We start from the raw sequence: 16,114 nt of genomic DNA on the forward strand, positions 1-16,114 counted from the left end.
CAGCCACGCCTACTCCCCAAACATAGTATCCAGAGCCGCATAGACAAAGAGTCGCGTCAGTGGAGGTCCAATATGCTCCATGATCCACCATTGCGATGTCGCAACTCTCTCTCTCTAAGGCTCTGAAAGTACCGTCCCTCAGTCAGTCAGTCAGTCAGTTACTCAGTCAGACCCACATACAGATCCATGTGTAGGGCTGACCCCGGTGGCCAGCTAAAAAGTCACAATAACTCTAAGAAATTAAACAACTTTTAACTTGCTAACAGTTAGCTCACATTCTCGTCAGTTTTTCCGCACTTAACAGCATCAAATACCCCGAAAACACACTCGCGGCCAAAGCCAACGCTAACAGAGTGTAACAAAAACATTGGTGCAAAACTAACTTACATATTCGAGGGTGCACACGATAAAAAGAGTCTGTCGGCGATCACTGATTTCTCCGTAGTAGGTGCAGTGAACAAGTCCGGGCATGTCTCCCTCACTGCCGAGTTTCTGTGGGACGCTGCATTCATGTGCACCTGAGTGATCAGACACGTGACGTTTTGTACAACGCCTCTTACATCAAGCAAGAAGAAAGGTGTAAGATGTCTGTAGTTTTTGGCCCCTACCTAAGAGTAGGCATGATATCAATTCCACTCCAGGTGGATATATCGGTATCGAAATCGGCAAAAGGGGTTGGAAAATATCGGCATATCGGATATTGGCAAAACATCCAATGTCGTGCATCCCTACTTTGTTATTTTAGCACAGGTTTGATTGTAACTTAGGAAAGGCAGTGGAACCTGTGGGGATTGAAGACTCTCTGGCTACTGGTTCATTTTAAATTCTCTGTGATTCTCTGTCTGGCGTTGTGTCTGTGTGTGTGTTTTTGTTCATGGATGTGCACTTGTCTGTCTCGCTGCAGACAGAAAACGCATATCACATTCCATATTTCCCCCCCAGAACACTTCCTCTGTCTCACACGTGTCTGTGAATAATTCAGGAGGATTGGAAACATTTCATTCCCACTCCTAATGCAGACACAACCTGCAGTAAGCAGGCTACTCATTTGTGTGTCTTTGGTGCACTAATACACATTCATGTTGGGTTCATAACGTGTGAGAAATAGCAGCTTATTAACACTCCATCCTCGCAGCCTATTTGCTCCTGGCTGTAGCGTATTCCCTCGAGGCGTTCGAGGCGTGATCGACACATAACCAGGGGAAGTCACCCGTGGATAGATGTGAAGCCAGACTGGAGCACTGAAAGACCCATTCACACATTTACGGATGACCGTGCTCAACCCCTCCGCCGTAACGGCCTTTTATTGGCATTGCTGGCAGTAACTAGGGTGACATAGTTTCAGCGTGCACACCTCACCGCTCTTATTAACGACCTGGCTGTGCTTTACTGCCCTGTTTTATTTTGTGTCAGTGCAACACTTAAAACGTCAGCGCAGACGCACGGAGCTCAGGCACTGCTCATTAATTCTGGTGTGTCTAGTGATTTAAGTGATTCTCTTTCTGATTACAGTCTGTAACGCTCGTCTAGACTCTGAGGCACACAGGACAGACCTACATACAAACAAACTGGGTTGAGGAGAAGTTTCACAATGATTATTTGATCAAGACTACAGTGGGGAGGAAGTGTCTCTTCCTCGTTGTTGTGTAAGACCTAAACTACGTTGTGATGTGTGTCAGGCAGCAGGTGTCTGAGTGTAAATCAAAGTTACATTATTAAAAATTGAATTTTGTCCTCCTGATGCCCTGAAAGGATTTTTGTAGCAGATAAAAAGCTTAAGATTGTAAAAATAGTTTAATAGAATGTTATTTAAATATGATTGGATGCTAAAACAATTAATTGATTGTTCAATTACTTAAATTAAATTGTTCTGCTTTCTCTGTTATATTTTGAATGCTCTTTAAATATCCATAAAACGAGCAATTTGAGTCACCTTGGGCTCAGAGAAATGTCGATGCAATTGTTTTGATCATTTTCAGACATTTTAGAAACTAAACACATCAAAGTATAATTAAATGAATCGTCTGCTTCAGCCCTAAATGTGACAAAACTAACGACAATTGTCACTTAAAAATAAATATATATCACATATCACAGGGACTTTTCACTCTGTGTATCACTCCGCCTCAGTCATGTGTTCTGAACACTGTTAATTAACATCACAGCAGACCGTGTACGTCTACATTGATCAAGCTGGTACCTCTGAATCACACAGCAGACTCTTATTTCACTGGTTGATGATAAATTAAAACAAACAGATAAATGTACATGATAAAAACAGCTGATCTGTGGTAACCTGTAGACACAGAGTGCAGGAGAATGTTTGGGTTGCTTGGCAACAACAGTCCAGTTTTAGTTAAGTTGTGGAACTAGTTGAGTTGGTGGAGCAAAAAATAATCTGTTGTTGATTGTTACTGTTTACTACTATTTGCCGCTTGTGTAACTGTTGTATTAAAGCAATGTCACACTCGAGGTCGTGATGTTGAACTGAATGCTATCATGGCTGTGATTACACACTCACTCCCTCTCATGCAATATTGCTTAATTACTTCATTCATAAAATGACAGTTTTGCTGGTATTGTAGTAAGGAAGGAAGGAAGGAAGGTATACTTTATTAACCCCAGACGGGAAATTCAATGTTTTCAAATACACACATGCACAAACAGGATTGTATGGACATGCATTAATAGAGCGATATCAGAGTGAGGGGGCTGCACATGGACATGCGCCCAGAGCAGTGGGGGATTCAGTGCCTTGTTCAAGGGCACCTCGACTCTCCAGCTACCAGTCCCAATTTCCACACTTGGTCCATACTGGGACTTTAACTGCCACCCTCCGGTTCCCAAGCCAAGTCCCTATGGATCTACCCTAATAGTAAACCATTAGCAATATAATTGTATAAACATTTACTTTGATGGTATATATTCAGTATTAATAAAATCGTGGTAGATGAAGCTACGTTTTCAGCATGTTGGTCAACTGAACCACCCTTTCCTATTCTTCATGATGCTCTTATAAACTGTGTATAGAATATATTGATGTATTAATGAACATATTATTTTACTCTATCATGCAATGCTTAAATTTCACTCTTGCTCTCCCTAATCCCACCTGTTTAACCATTAACCAAAAAGCATATCCTGTTTTCTGTCTTCTCTTTCTGCCTGCTTGCACTCAGTGGCTTAAGGCCAAGGTAAGATATGGTTGTCTCCTCTTCTTCTTGTACTGTATTAGTAAAACTCCAACACAATAAGGTTTGAATGCACCTATTGAAGCTGTCTTTCATTTGTCAAATAAATTATATACATTTTAGAGTGAAACAAAACAGTATTACACACATGTTACAATAAATGTGGAAGACTGGTTACAGGAGATATTAAACATGATGTTTCATATTTGCATTATACACTCTAAACACATATGTCTCCATCTGTACACCACTCTTAAAGATGCACAGTTTCCCATCAAACACAGCCACTGACCTGCTCAGTGCTGCTGTCTTTACTCTTTTTTTATTTGATGCTCATTTAAAAGTAAAGTTGCTGAGTCATTAAAGGTTTAAGTGACTTCGCAGCCTTAATGGTTATTGGAAGGAAAACACTGTTGTTAGTCAATCAAATTATTCAAAAGCATTATTTTAACTCGTCTTTGCTCTTCTAGCAACATGGCAACAATGCAGCAGGACGAGGAGGGACGATTTCCAGGACCAACCCACCTACACAGAAACCCCCGAGCCCCCCCATGGCTGGTCGTGGCACCCTCGGGTAAGAGCGGGCAGTTGTCGTTGTTGTCTTTAAATAACTCATATTATTCTTTGATTTAAATTCTTGCATAAATAGAGGAAGAAGTTCTTTGACGGTGGCTCTGCATCATCATTACCATTGTGTCTTTTATGCTCTGTTTAACTGAGACGCTTTGTAGCACCAGAAGCAGAACCGCTCCATGAAAACATTAAGAATTAACTCTCTTTTGCTTTGTCATCTGTATCCAGGCGTAACACTCCCTATAAGACCCTGGAGCCAGTGAAGCCTCCGGTGGTGCCCAATGACTACATGACGAGCCCGGCCCGACTGGGCAGCCAGCAGAGCCCTGCACGCACAGCCTCGCTCAACCAGAGGCCCCGGACACACAGGTAGCCCTCTCTCTCCTTACTCGCTCTGGGATTGGACACGTTTATGCTCTGATGGGCTGTGTGAACTTACTCAATTTATTGACATTTCTTTTCATATTCTTCTTCAATATACATAACTGATAGGAAGGGGGGCGATAAAAGTTAATGTCTCCCAAAATCAAGGACATCAGTTCACTGACTGACAGGATAAGGCAGGTGAGGCTGTTTAATAGGGGTCACTGTTATATTAAATGAACAGCTCAGTGCTTGTTGCCCTTTTTATCATAGAGATATTTATTGCGATTTTTTTTTTAAAACAGGAAATGATACCAGATAAACACAGTGTCATACTTTTTATTATTTGGGACTTTTAAGGTTATTTTCTTCTAACAAAACTCCTCTCCTGCTTTTACCACATTTTGCTCAGTGGCTTTGACAGCCGACATGAAAAAGTAGAGAGTTCAGGTGGAGTGAAATGTTTTTTTATAAAATGAATACAAACAGACTTGTGGGCTGCAGTTGCATTACTTATAAATTCTGTCATCTACCGTTTAAGCTCGTTGACGGTAGCTTTTTGAAACGAAAGCTCGCCGTTTCCTACTTCCTGTCGGCACACACAACCTCACGCCGTGTTTGCGCTAGAGGTGTGGCTGCTAAACACTCCACGGCAAAGTCCGCTCCGTGAACTCTCCATTCATGTAGCAACAGTGTTAAAGATGAATGAGGTAACACAATGGTGATTGAGCCTATGGCCCACTGATGAAAGCCTTTGCATTTGCAGTACATAGTATTATTACAGACTGGGTGTCTGTGGTGACTTTTGCGGAGCTAAGCGGCTGCACCATTAGGTAATGCCAAAGAGAACGAAACTGAAATCTTCAAGATTGAATCTTTAACCAGCACCGGGACGAGGTGCAGTTGATAACAGGAACACACTCACTTATAACCCACCTCGCATAACGGAGCGTCTGCCTCAATCATCCCGTCGACATGATCTGTGACGGCAGCAGCCTTGCGTGCTTGTTTACGGTTTACAGGCAGTGCTCTGATGAAGAGCTGATCTGATGTGATAACACACAGACTTTTCCTGTAAATAAGTCATGGAAAATGAGAAACTGGCGAGTTTTTGTTTTGCACCGAGCAACAATAAAGTAACAGCTTGACGAGTTTCAGTTAATTTGCTTCACTATCACATGTCCTGCGATGTGACTGTTGCACATGCGCACAGTGCAATTGCGATTGTTAAACGATGCAGCCGCGGTCGTGTTAAACCAGTATGAATAAAAAGCCCTAATGAAAGTTATTGTTATTGTTATTGTTATTGTTAATATTAAAGTCAGCAGGTGACCATCAAAGCCACTGATTCATTACAGAGCTGTGTGTACTTCTATTATACCTCCTGTACCCAAACAAAAAATGTGTCAGTACACGAGTGTGCTTAAAGAATCATGTCCCACAATGAAGACCATATTTCTCAATAAAAAACCATCTGCTTTTCAAAGAGGATATGGTTGCTAAAGCTATTACACTCTTGTATCTCGTATCTGCCTTTGCATGCTTTTGATGACGACAGTAATATTTCAAATTCAAAGCAGGAAGAATTTGTTCCTGTTCAAATCTAATTACTTCCCAGCCTGAGCTTCTCCTCCTTCCAGTCTTGGCTCTCATATTGTTTTTGTTAACAGCAAATGTATCTGTGCGCTGCCAGATTTGTACCCAGAGCTCATGTGTGAACACACAGCATATTCACAGCTCTGTGAATCTGTCGCCGCGCTGTGACGAGTATATTGTTATGCTGAATGACATATGAGGGAATAATGACGGGATGTCAGACTCTGTCTTGTTATTAGATTGTCTCCCACATCCTCTAATGATCTGTGTGTGTGTGTGTGTGTGTGTGTGTGTGTGTGTGTGTGTTTCTGCAGTGGCAGCAGTGGAGGGAGTGGCGGCAGGGAGAACAGTGGAGGCAGTGGAGTTGGTATCCCTCTAGCAGTTCCCACCCCCTCTCCTCCCAGTATGGGGCAAGGTGAGTCTCAGCAGCTGTAACCTTTACTGCTCGTCACAGGCGTCCACAGCGTGGGCTCACTGCTGTTTACAGTATTAAATGTCTGCAGCCTGTAATGTCTACACACACCTCCCTGTGTGTCTGTGACTCTCATTTATCAAGTCTTGTCCTGCACATTTTGTCTTGCTCAGCATTATTTTATTCACTTTAAATGACATTAAGTGTGTCAAACAGAAGGAACTGGGATATGGACATAGATAAATGGGAAAAATACAACAAAATAAAAGTTACATTTGTAACCTTTTAATTATTTATGTTCATCTTAAAAAATCTGGCAACACTTGAATTCATCCAGGCCTACTTTCAAAGCCTCAGCTTCTATATTAACCTATGAAAAACACTTGCAAGTGTGCAGTTATGATGTAAAGATATATATTCCATAATCAGGTTTGTTTTGTTCTAACACACATTAGGGCTGTGACAGTAACCGCATGACCGCAAATACAAGGTACCGCAGGGTGGACTGTCATTACCATTTAGAAATCTATATTGTAGACCTAGCTTACCTTGTAAAAATCCCAGTTTCAATAAATTAACTGAAACTGAAATAACATGTTAAAAGGTCCAATAATAGCGCTGAAACACCGTTTTTTCCCCCCTTCACTCAAACGCCACACGTCACATTTACATGTCACTGTGGCGGCACAGAGAAAACTGTAGGACCTGAATGCTGTCAGGTGTCAAGTTATCAGAATAAAGATCAGGAGCAGCATTAGTTAGACACTTCTCCTTTGATCCCAAGAGAGTGAAAAAAAAAAAGTAAATCTGAACCTACGTCCGAGAAAGACGGTAAAAAGGCCGGTATGCGTAGCGGGAGGAAGGAGGTAAACGATCAGCACCGTAGCACGCTCAGAGTCTCTGACCGACAGTTGATCAATGCAACGACCTGGGGCGGCAGTTAAACGCCAAACAGCAAGGGGGTGTTAGTGCTTCACCACGGTTAGAAAAGTGGATCCTGCGAAATGAGATATACTGAGATGGTAATAACTAAGCTAAGTGTTTTTGAATAAATGTATTGCATTGTACTGTCTTTTCTATCTCTGTGGACCTGCACTGTTGACCACAGTGCACTGAATTTAAATGATCTTATGCCAACAGCAGCTTATTTTCAATCACATTCTGCATGGAAATATAGAGAAAATCAGTGATATCACAATTACAAAACTTCCTAATAATTGTAGTAAGTCCCCTCTCCTCTCCTGCAGTGGCCACATCCTCAGCCTCAGTGCCCCAGGGTCCGGGCTTGGGTCCCATACCCATGTCCCAGTTCGGCACCATCTCCCGCCAGATCTCCCGTCACAACTCCTCCACCACCTCCTCGGCCTCCATGGTGTCGGCCACCGGCACCTACCGCCGCGCGCCCTCCGTCTCCTCCCAGCAGCCTCACATCAACGGGGGCCCTGCCTACCAACAGAACTCAGGTAACACATTAAGTCAATCATTGAGTTTGTGTTAAGTTGGTGTAGAAATCAGAGGAAGCTTGCATTTACATTTTGGCTTATTTTAGATAAATCTAAAGCAGAGAAGAAACTTGTGTTGTATTATTGTTCTGTCCGTTCTCGGCACTTGTCAGTTTTTTGTCCTCCATAATCCATAATTATGTTAAACTGCTAAAAAGCGTCCTCTGGGTCTGAAAGATATGCAGCAGCCAGCCCTTTCAGAGGCTAATGAAAATGAACGATGAGCCATAATTACTGAAGTCAGGGTTGCTGAAACCTTCCCACCTCAGCACTGCTGTGCACACTGTTTCATTACCATTTCTAATTGAGTTATGACATTATCGCTTTAGTCAGCTGTAGGAGACAGGCAGGCAGAAAACGGCTGCGAGACGAGGGGAAACCCGGGACATGTGCATATTTTCTGTCAGAAGAGGAGAATTTATTTTGGCAGGCATCACTCGGAGCCATTCTCCTCTAATAGCTTCTCCCTCAAAGGACAAACCTCTGCGTTGGCGGAGGCGGAGGAGGCTGTCTGTCTAGTCTGAGACGAGAGAGACGACGATGCTGAGCTGCATCCACCGGGGACTTAAACTGGGACATCATATGATCTGTGTGTTGTCTCGCTGTCGAAATTTCATTAAAGCGAAAGATGCATTTGGATTTCTGGTGGCTGTGAGAGAAGTTTTACAGCACAAAAAGCTGGTTCACAAGGGAGCTCATTGATCTCACAGGGTGTAGCTGTGGATGTATGCGGCTCTGCGGTGAGAGCAGGGTGGAATAATGAGACATTACCGCCAAGTGAGCCTACAGATGTCTCTCCATTACATGTGATTTATGAGTCAGAGCCGGTGTGAGTGTGTGTGACATCACGTCTGTTGGTGAGGACAGCTGGTTTCTCTTTGTCTGTCCCTCATTTCTTTTTACTTGATGATGCTACTGATCGAGACACACCTCGCTCGTTTGGCATCTAATGAGATTGTGAGTCAAATCAGACACAGATGCTGCAGCTCTCCGTGTAAGAACACTTTTCTCCACCTTATTGTCACCTCGCCGTTTTGCTCAGTGTAGTGCTTTGCAGCTCTTCTACTGTAGCAGCAAACTCTTGCCAGCCTTTGCTTTTCAACTTAAAACAGATGCTGATGAGGTACAATCGCAGACGGAGACGAGATGAACGCCTCTTTAGCGCAGCTTGAAAAACGCAGCACAAAAGGACCCTGATTGGAAATGTGTAAATGAGTTTCTCAGCGATGCTTCCTGCTCTGTTTCGCTCACTCACAAGCTTTTTGTTTTCCTCTTTTTCTCCCTTCTCTATCTGCACTTTATCTCCTCCGTTATCTCTTCTTGCCATCGTCTCTCTCGCTGTCCACCGCCTCTGTCGCTCTCTCTCTCTCTCTCTCTCCGCTTCTTTGTGTGCCTCTCTGGGTGTTGCTGCTCCAGTGTCTGTGGCTCCTCCGCCTCCTCCTCCAATGGTGCAGCTGACCCCACAGATCCCTCTGACCGGCTTTGTGGCCAGAATGCAGGAGAGCAGTAAGTAGAAATCCATACATAGACATGCACACACTTAGTTTAGCAGGGATACATGCACAAGGACAATTACACCAACTCCATACACATGTGCACACTTACTGTACCTGTGCACATACCTGCTGTGCGTCTCCAAAAATGCCCTAATATGTGTTCACAGTGAAAAATCCCATCCTTCTAAAGATGACACTTCACATCCACTCGCTCAGACACATTCACTCCCACACAGAAATAAAGTGGGCGAGTCTGGACAAAAAGCTGAATGCATTGAAATGCCTACCTTATAAATCTCTCACTGACCTACATTCGCTCAAATCACAGTTTTCACTACATGTCCACAAAGTCAGGAGAGCTGCAACAGCCATTTACACACATGTTCAATCAACCAATCAGCAGCCAGGAAGCTCAAATGTGTTCATTAATCTTTTTACACTTGGGTCCATATTCCACTTTATAATGAAGGCATTTATGGTCTTATTTTAGGTCATGTTTTAAGTAATATTTAACACATTTATGGTCAGATTTCACTTAATATGGGAGTAATATGTATGGGAATATTTTAGGTCATTTGACACTTAAGTGTTTCGGACATTTATGATCATATTTTGGGGTGTATTTCACTCAATATTGAAGATATTTATGCTCATATTCTACGTCATTTTACACTTAATTATGAAGACATTTATGGTCCTATTTAACTTGATATGGGAGAAATTTATGGTCATATTTCTCCTAATATTTAACACATTTATGCTGATATTTTAGGTGTTATTTTACTTAATATTTAACACATTTATGTTCATATTGCACTCAATATGGGAGACATTTCTGATAATCTTTTAAGTCATATTTCACCTAATTAAGATATTCAAGGTCATAATTTAGGTCATTTTACACTTAATTATGACAACATTTATGATTATATTTTGTCTTATATTTCACTTAGTACTAAAGATATATATGTTTATATTTTACGTCATTTTACACTTAGTAATGAAGACATGTATGGTCATAATTTACCTAAAGAGCAACACATTTATGGTCAAATTTCATATGATATTTTACTTAATAATGAGGCCATTTATAGTCATTTTTTTGGTTATATTTCACTCAATATTTAAGATATTCATGCCCACATTTTACATCATTTAAAACTAGATTATGAAGACATTTATGGTCACTAAATATTGAATACATTATGGTCACATTTTAATAGATATTGAACAAATTAATGGTTATATTACGTCATATTTCACTTTATATTTAAGACATTCTGGTAATATTTAAGGCCATATTTTACTTAATATTCAAGACATTTAAGCTCACATACCCATTTATATTGAAGACATTCATGGTTATAAACTAGATGAAATTTTCTATATTAGGTCTTTATTTATCTAGGCATACATACAGTACGTATAATTAACCAATTAGCAGCTCAGAAGCTTCAGAAGTGAGACAGAAAAATGGTGAAAGAAACATTTATCATCTGTGTTCATTGATCTGTACACACTTGGGTCTTATTCCACTTAAACATCAATGGTCATATTTAGGTCATATTGTACTTAATATTGAATATATTCATTGTTATATTTTACTTAATGTTGGAGACATTCATGATTATAAACGAGGTGATATTGTCCACATCTTGGCACATCTTTTCAGTGCTCTGAAATCGTCTCCACACTGCGTCACATTTCTTTTCCTCTGGCTCGCTGCACTCTGTACACCTTTTCTTGCACCGTATTCGGGGGTTGAAAGGAAGCACACACCCCCCCACCCCGTCTGTTGCCATGGTGACGGATCACATCACAGAAAGTGTTGACCTGTGCTCTCTGTCCACTGAAGAGAGAAAATGTGACCCGATGCCGTGTCCCGATTCCCCGCCCGCCCGCTCGCCCGCCCGCTCGCCCGCCCGCCTGGAGAGATGCAGCTGTGTGGAGATCTATCTGTCTGTGTTTGTCTGCTCAAACGTAACGCAGGCTGCCGATGACTCATCCAGTCAAACAAAGACCAGATTAGAGCAGGTTTAAGATGTTCAGACAATAATTAGCATGAAAGCTTTTACCTTTGTTCCTCTAAACACACAGTTTCTAAAAGGTCTGCCTCTCCGGAACACAACAGTCTCACGTGTTACCACTTTAAAACTGAAACAAACAGGTACCACACATGTACTTTGTAATGTTTATAACAGAGGAGGTCCTGCTTTTCTGCCTGAATTCTAATTTACTATAAACACACTGCTTTTAAAGGGAACGGCTGATATTCAGTCAGATGGTCCTTTTATAACTTCATACCTAAACCGTGACCAAATGTAATGTGTGCTGTGTTTATACAGACCTTCAGGGGGTAATGGAGAGCACTATTAAAATCCAACTATTGTTATACTGAGAGGCTTTTTAACCTCCTAATGTTTAAACAGATAGAAAGTCAGTGGAACAAGGGACATGTAAGCAGATTGGAATTATACAGCTGCCTTAAAGTCAGTCCTGGTTCTTTGTAACAGTTTATTTAATTCAAGAGAATGAATAAGATGTTGTGTTTTAAGCCTGCAGAGAGACTTGCTCCACTAGAATGCTTGTATTACAAGCACCAGTGAGGTTGTAAGACCAGAGACTATGACACTAGTGATGAGCTGTCAGTCAACGTCTTGAAATCACACTTTGGTTAAAACACTGATCCACCCTTTGTGTAAAAATGTGTCTATGTGTAAAAACACTTGGCTCAACGGAATATATTGTGAAGCCTTTTTTGTTCTCTATAGTAGGTCCACTATCAGTTTCTAAACTGCCTTATAAGACGAGTTCTTGAGGCAATACATAAATCATTAAGCTTTAAACATCCCTTCCCCCGTTTCCGCCACAAACCACTGTCCTCTCTCTCAAAAACAGGCATAAAGAATACAAATTAAATTACATTAAAAAAAAAGCCACAGTAAGCCATTAAACATGATTGGTTTTATGGGGTATAATGGTACTACTAAGAATATTAGCAGGGCTGTAGCTGCCAAAAGGACAACAAGGTTCAGGAGATACATTTTACAAAATACAAAAACACAAGGCTCATGATGCCGGTTTAGCTCAGCAGTTAAACTGCATGTCCCATATACAGAGGCTACAGTCCTCGGCTCTTTGCCGCGCGTCATCCCAACTCTCTCTCCCCCGTTTCCGACACTATCCACTGCCCTCTCTGTCTCTGTCTCTGCTTATAGAGGCATAAAAAAGGCTACAAAATCATTCAAATGAATCAATCATTAATCAAGTTATTCCAGTATTTTAGATTCATTGTATATGAATGTGAGCACTAAAGAGCAATAAATATGTTAAACATCTCCTCAATAGAGTTTTATAACTAGTGTTATAGAGACAATAAAACAGGATTTAGACCCTCATGGAGAGACAAGAAAAATCTTAATAGGAAATATAAGTGTTCAATGAATGTGACATTTTTTTTTATATTTACTAATGGTAGTAGTAGCAGTAGTAGTAGTAGTGGTGGTGGTGGTGGTAGAAGTGGTGGTAGTAAGAATCCTGAAAAGGGCTCTTAGCTGCCCTCTAGTGAACATTTAAATAACTGCAGATGAAATATGTATTTCATGTCTGGATTGGTCCTCACAGTAACTCGGTGCACAAAGGTTGCTCCACATGGTGGTTATCAATATATTAAATTAATTTGACAATGTCTGTTATAATACAAAGTCATGAAAAGTATGTTGTTTGCAATGTATTCCCATTATCCCTCCACACAGAGATGTCTGAAATACTTTGACCGAATCCACACAAAAGCTGGTAAAGACATTTTAAAGAGATGTTAATTTAAAACAGATCAGCAACAGATCGTATGAGGAGAACAAACTGTGTTATCTGTGAACTCCTCTCGTTCTACGTTTCCTCAGGTGATTTTTCTGACTCTCATTCTCCTCCTTCTTCTGTCCTCGTTCAGTAACGGACAGCCCCGCCCCGCCTCCTCCACCACCCCCAGAGGACATCGGTGTATTTGAGGAGCCCTCTCCCCCTCCTCCTCCACCACCTGTAGACTACGAGGAAGAGGAGGCCGCGGTGGTTAATTTCAGTGACCCCTACTCTGACGGAGACCCCCAATGGGCCCCCAAGGCTTATTTAGAGAAAGGTTAGGACTCTTTTGTCTTACTTTCTACCCACTGAACTTTACTGTGTTTGTATTCACCTTCCTTTGATGTTGTTTTTCCCAGTCGTTGCCATCTATGACTACTCCAAGGACAAGGAGGACGAGCTGTCCTTCATGGAAGGAGCCATCATCTACATCATCAAGAAGAACGACGACGGCTGGTTCGAAGGCGTCTGTAACGGCGTCACCGGACTCTTCCCAGGAAACTACGTCGAGTCCATCATGCACTATGCTGATTAAAAAACAAATTCACCCAGAACAGCCCTGCAGCTCTAACAGAGGTAAAACCGTGAAGATGTACAGACAGATGTATGCAGTTCATACAGCTCCCACTCTGAATGAAGTGCCATGGTGAATTTACAAACTGTTTTCTCTTGGGGGGCTTGTGCTTGCACGGTTTTGTTGTGCTCCAAAAAAAAAAAAAAAAGAACTGTCGCACAAAAAAAGGAGGAAGCTGAAGCTTTAGTAAACCAGGGGGGTCTGTGAGTTTACACTGTGGACCAAAGGGAGGAGAGAACAGCCTTTAATGCTACCACTGTGACGTCTGAGATGGGCGGTAGCACTTTAACGGTCACATTTTGCCTCACGAGAAATTACATACAGTTAGAATAGTGTCAGAGAAGTCCAGGTAAATGTAGATTTAGAGTTAGTTTGTGTACATGCAACCAACATTTCCAGTATTTCTAGTGCAGTAGATGTAGTATTACTACAATTTCAGAGGCATTGTAGCATTCTTATGATTATAAAATGCTACAGAGACGCTCCGACTCCTTTTATTTGCACTGTAGACCTGCAGACCGACCCGCCCCTCCTTTAAAAACATCCATTTTACCTTATTGAAAAAAAGGACAAACCATAGACTGTGTGTGAGAAGTGGACGTAACCTCTTTGTTTCTAAAGAGAAGGCAAAGCAGAAGTGCCTCAAACCTGCAGTCTCTCTAATGACCAGCAGGGGGCGACTGCACTGACAGCAAAATTAAAGGGCCAGTTCGCCGATTTTCAACCTCAGTCCTATCATGCTGTTATGGGGAGCTAATGCCATCATGGTAGAAGCAAATGCAATTTGGTTCTGTGTCTTGGAGGGCGCTATCCACTTCTCCAAAGGGCCCTGGAAAACCTCCAGGGAGCTCGCTAAACTACACTTCCTCAATCTAGGACGCCCGCCTCCAATGTCATGTCTCGATCAAAAACGACAGGTTTGAAACGTAGACTGATTTTTTTTTTAGCTGGTTTTCAGCTGGTTTAGCCTCAGGACCCTCCAGGTCCTCCTTAATGACAAATCGCCATTCATATTTCTGAAATGTTTAACCACTTATTTAAGTAAAAATGGTGCATGTTGGCCCTGAGACCAAACCAAACATCACTGTATGTCAACATGACAAAACACACCAGTGTAATAGTCGAGCAAAATGACCAGCAGGTAGCAGTGCATAACAGGAAATATTCCCTCTACAGTTTATTCATTTAGGAGCCTTTTTTCAACAGAAATACATTTTAAAAGTGCAACATAAATGCAACTACTGTTGGACTCATCAGGTTTCAACAATGTAACTTTAGCTGGAATTAACCAATCAGTGAATACATGCAATACTACTGCATGCATGTCACAGGAAACCCATGTCCTTCAAAATAAAAGCGCAGTATAGACTTTTTGCCACAACTTTCTTTTTTCAGGCACACATCTGCGACCCTTTGAAAACAGCTCCGCGACCCACTTTTGGGTCCCGACCCACCAGTTGACAACCACCGTTTTAGACGATCCACCAGTATATTTTCGTCGTATTTCAATTCTGTACCGCTCTGAGCCATTGCCTGCAGTGAAACGGTAGTATTTCACTCCAGCGTCTCTCGCTGGGCCTTTCCTTTCAGAGGGAGGGGCGCAATGCATGCTGGGTGTTGTAGGAATGTAGAATGGTAGAAACCACGAGCTGTTTGTACACCTTTCTCCACAGCTATGGCGCCAATTTCAAATATCATTGCTTCTACCGATTACAGAGAACACCAGCTTTGACTGACAGTGGCTTCTTCCAGGGGCGGACTGCTCCTTTAAGTCTTATTGTATGAAAGCAGAATGGGAAATTATGTTATAAATGATGGTTACATTTAGAGTCAAATCAAATAGAAAGCAGGGTTTGTTTTGGGGACAAGGATAGAGACGTAACGATGTGTGTCTGTCTTCCAAATATGGTCACATCTGGCTCCAAAAAACCAAGATGGCGACGGCCAAAATGCCAAACTCGAGACTTTAAAACCAGTGAAACAAACGGGTGACGTCAAGGCGGCTACGTCCACTTCCTATATACAGTCTATGGTACAAACAGACATCAACAAGTGCATTAGGACACGACTGAATGTTCGATGACGTCGATGTCTGAATCACACAATGTTTAAAAAGCGGAACTGAAGCAACCTGAGGTTGTGTATTTACTATGCTCTGTGTAAGTGCGGATGCTGTTATAAAAGGGTGAGCCGAGTGTACAGAACGCATTACAAGATAAAAAAAAAAAAAGAAACAGCTTCTTCTCTCTGCTGAAGTTTCTTTCTGTTCTCTGACCTGTATATAAACTGTAACGTGAGAAGCTGCCAGTACAGTTACATCTGTCAGTTTAGTGTTTCACCTGTGACTCTCCATCAGCGTCAGTGGAGGCGATGCCAAGATTGGATGACCTTTGTTTGTTTTTTTACTTGAATATTAAGTTCATTCATCACTCACGGTGCCATTTTAACTTCATCCGGGCGAAGTGGCCGCATGTAAACATTTATTTTTCTATGTTCAGTCACAGTTTTATCATTTCGATCACTGTCACTGTATTTGGTGATGCTGTCCA

General features: G+C 41.7%; 1 protein-coding gene across 4 annotated transcripts in view; it reads left to right on the forward strand.

The window, feature by feature from the left end:
• LOC138611085 (abl interactor 1-like) overlaps window positions 1-13,716 on the forward strand; it is a 33,848-nt gene extending 20,132 nt beyond the window's left edge. Inside the window, exons 4-11 of one of the 4 annotated variants that reach the window (XM_069683994.1) lie at window positions 3,180-3,194; window positions 3,662-3,765; window positions 3,993-4,133; window positions 6,038-6,138; window positions 7,383-7,598; window positions 9,054-9,143; window positions 13,083-13,268; window positions 13,351-13,716. In XM_069683994.1, coding sequence (XP_069540095.1) covers window positions 3,180-3,194; window positions 3,662-3,765; window positions 3,993-4,133; window positions 6,038-6,138; window positions 7,383-7,598; window positions 9,054-9,143; window positions 13,083-13,268; window positions 13,351-13,526 — 1,029 coding nt within the window. In that variant the 3' untranslated portion in view covers window positions 13,527-13,716. The remainder of the gene's footprint in view (window positions 1-3,179; window positions 3,195-3,661; window positions 3,766-3,992; window positions 4,134-6,037; window positions 6,139-7,382; window positions 7,599-9,053; window positions 9,144-13,082; window positions 13,269-13,350) is intronic. The other 3 variants (XM_069683997.1, XM_069683995.1, XM_069683998.1) reach the window with 3 other exon arrangements.
• Window positions 13,717-16,114: the final 2,398 nt, after the last annotated feature.

Source organism: Semicossyphus pulcher, unplaced genomic scaffold (assembly GCF_022749685.1).
Source record: "Semicossyphus pulcher isolate SPU_LCO1_2020_fin unplaced genomic scaffold, fSemPul1.0.p SCAF_7, whole genome shotgun sequence".
Lineage (NCBI taxonomy): Eukaryota > Metazoa > Chordata > Actinopteri > Labriformes > Labridae > Semicossyphus > Semicossyphus pulcher.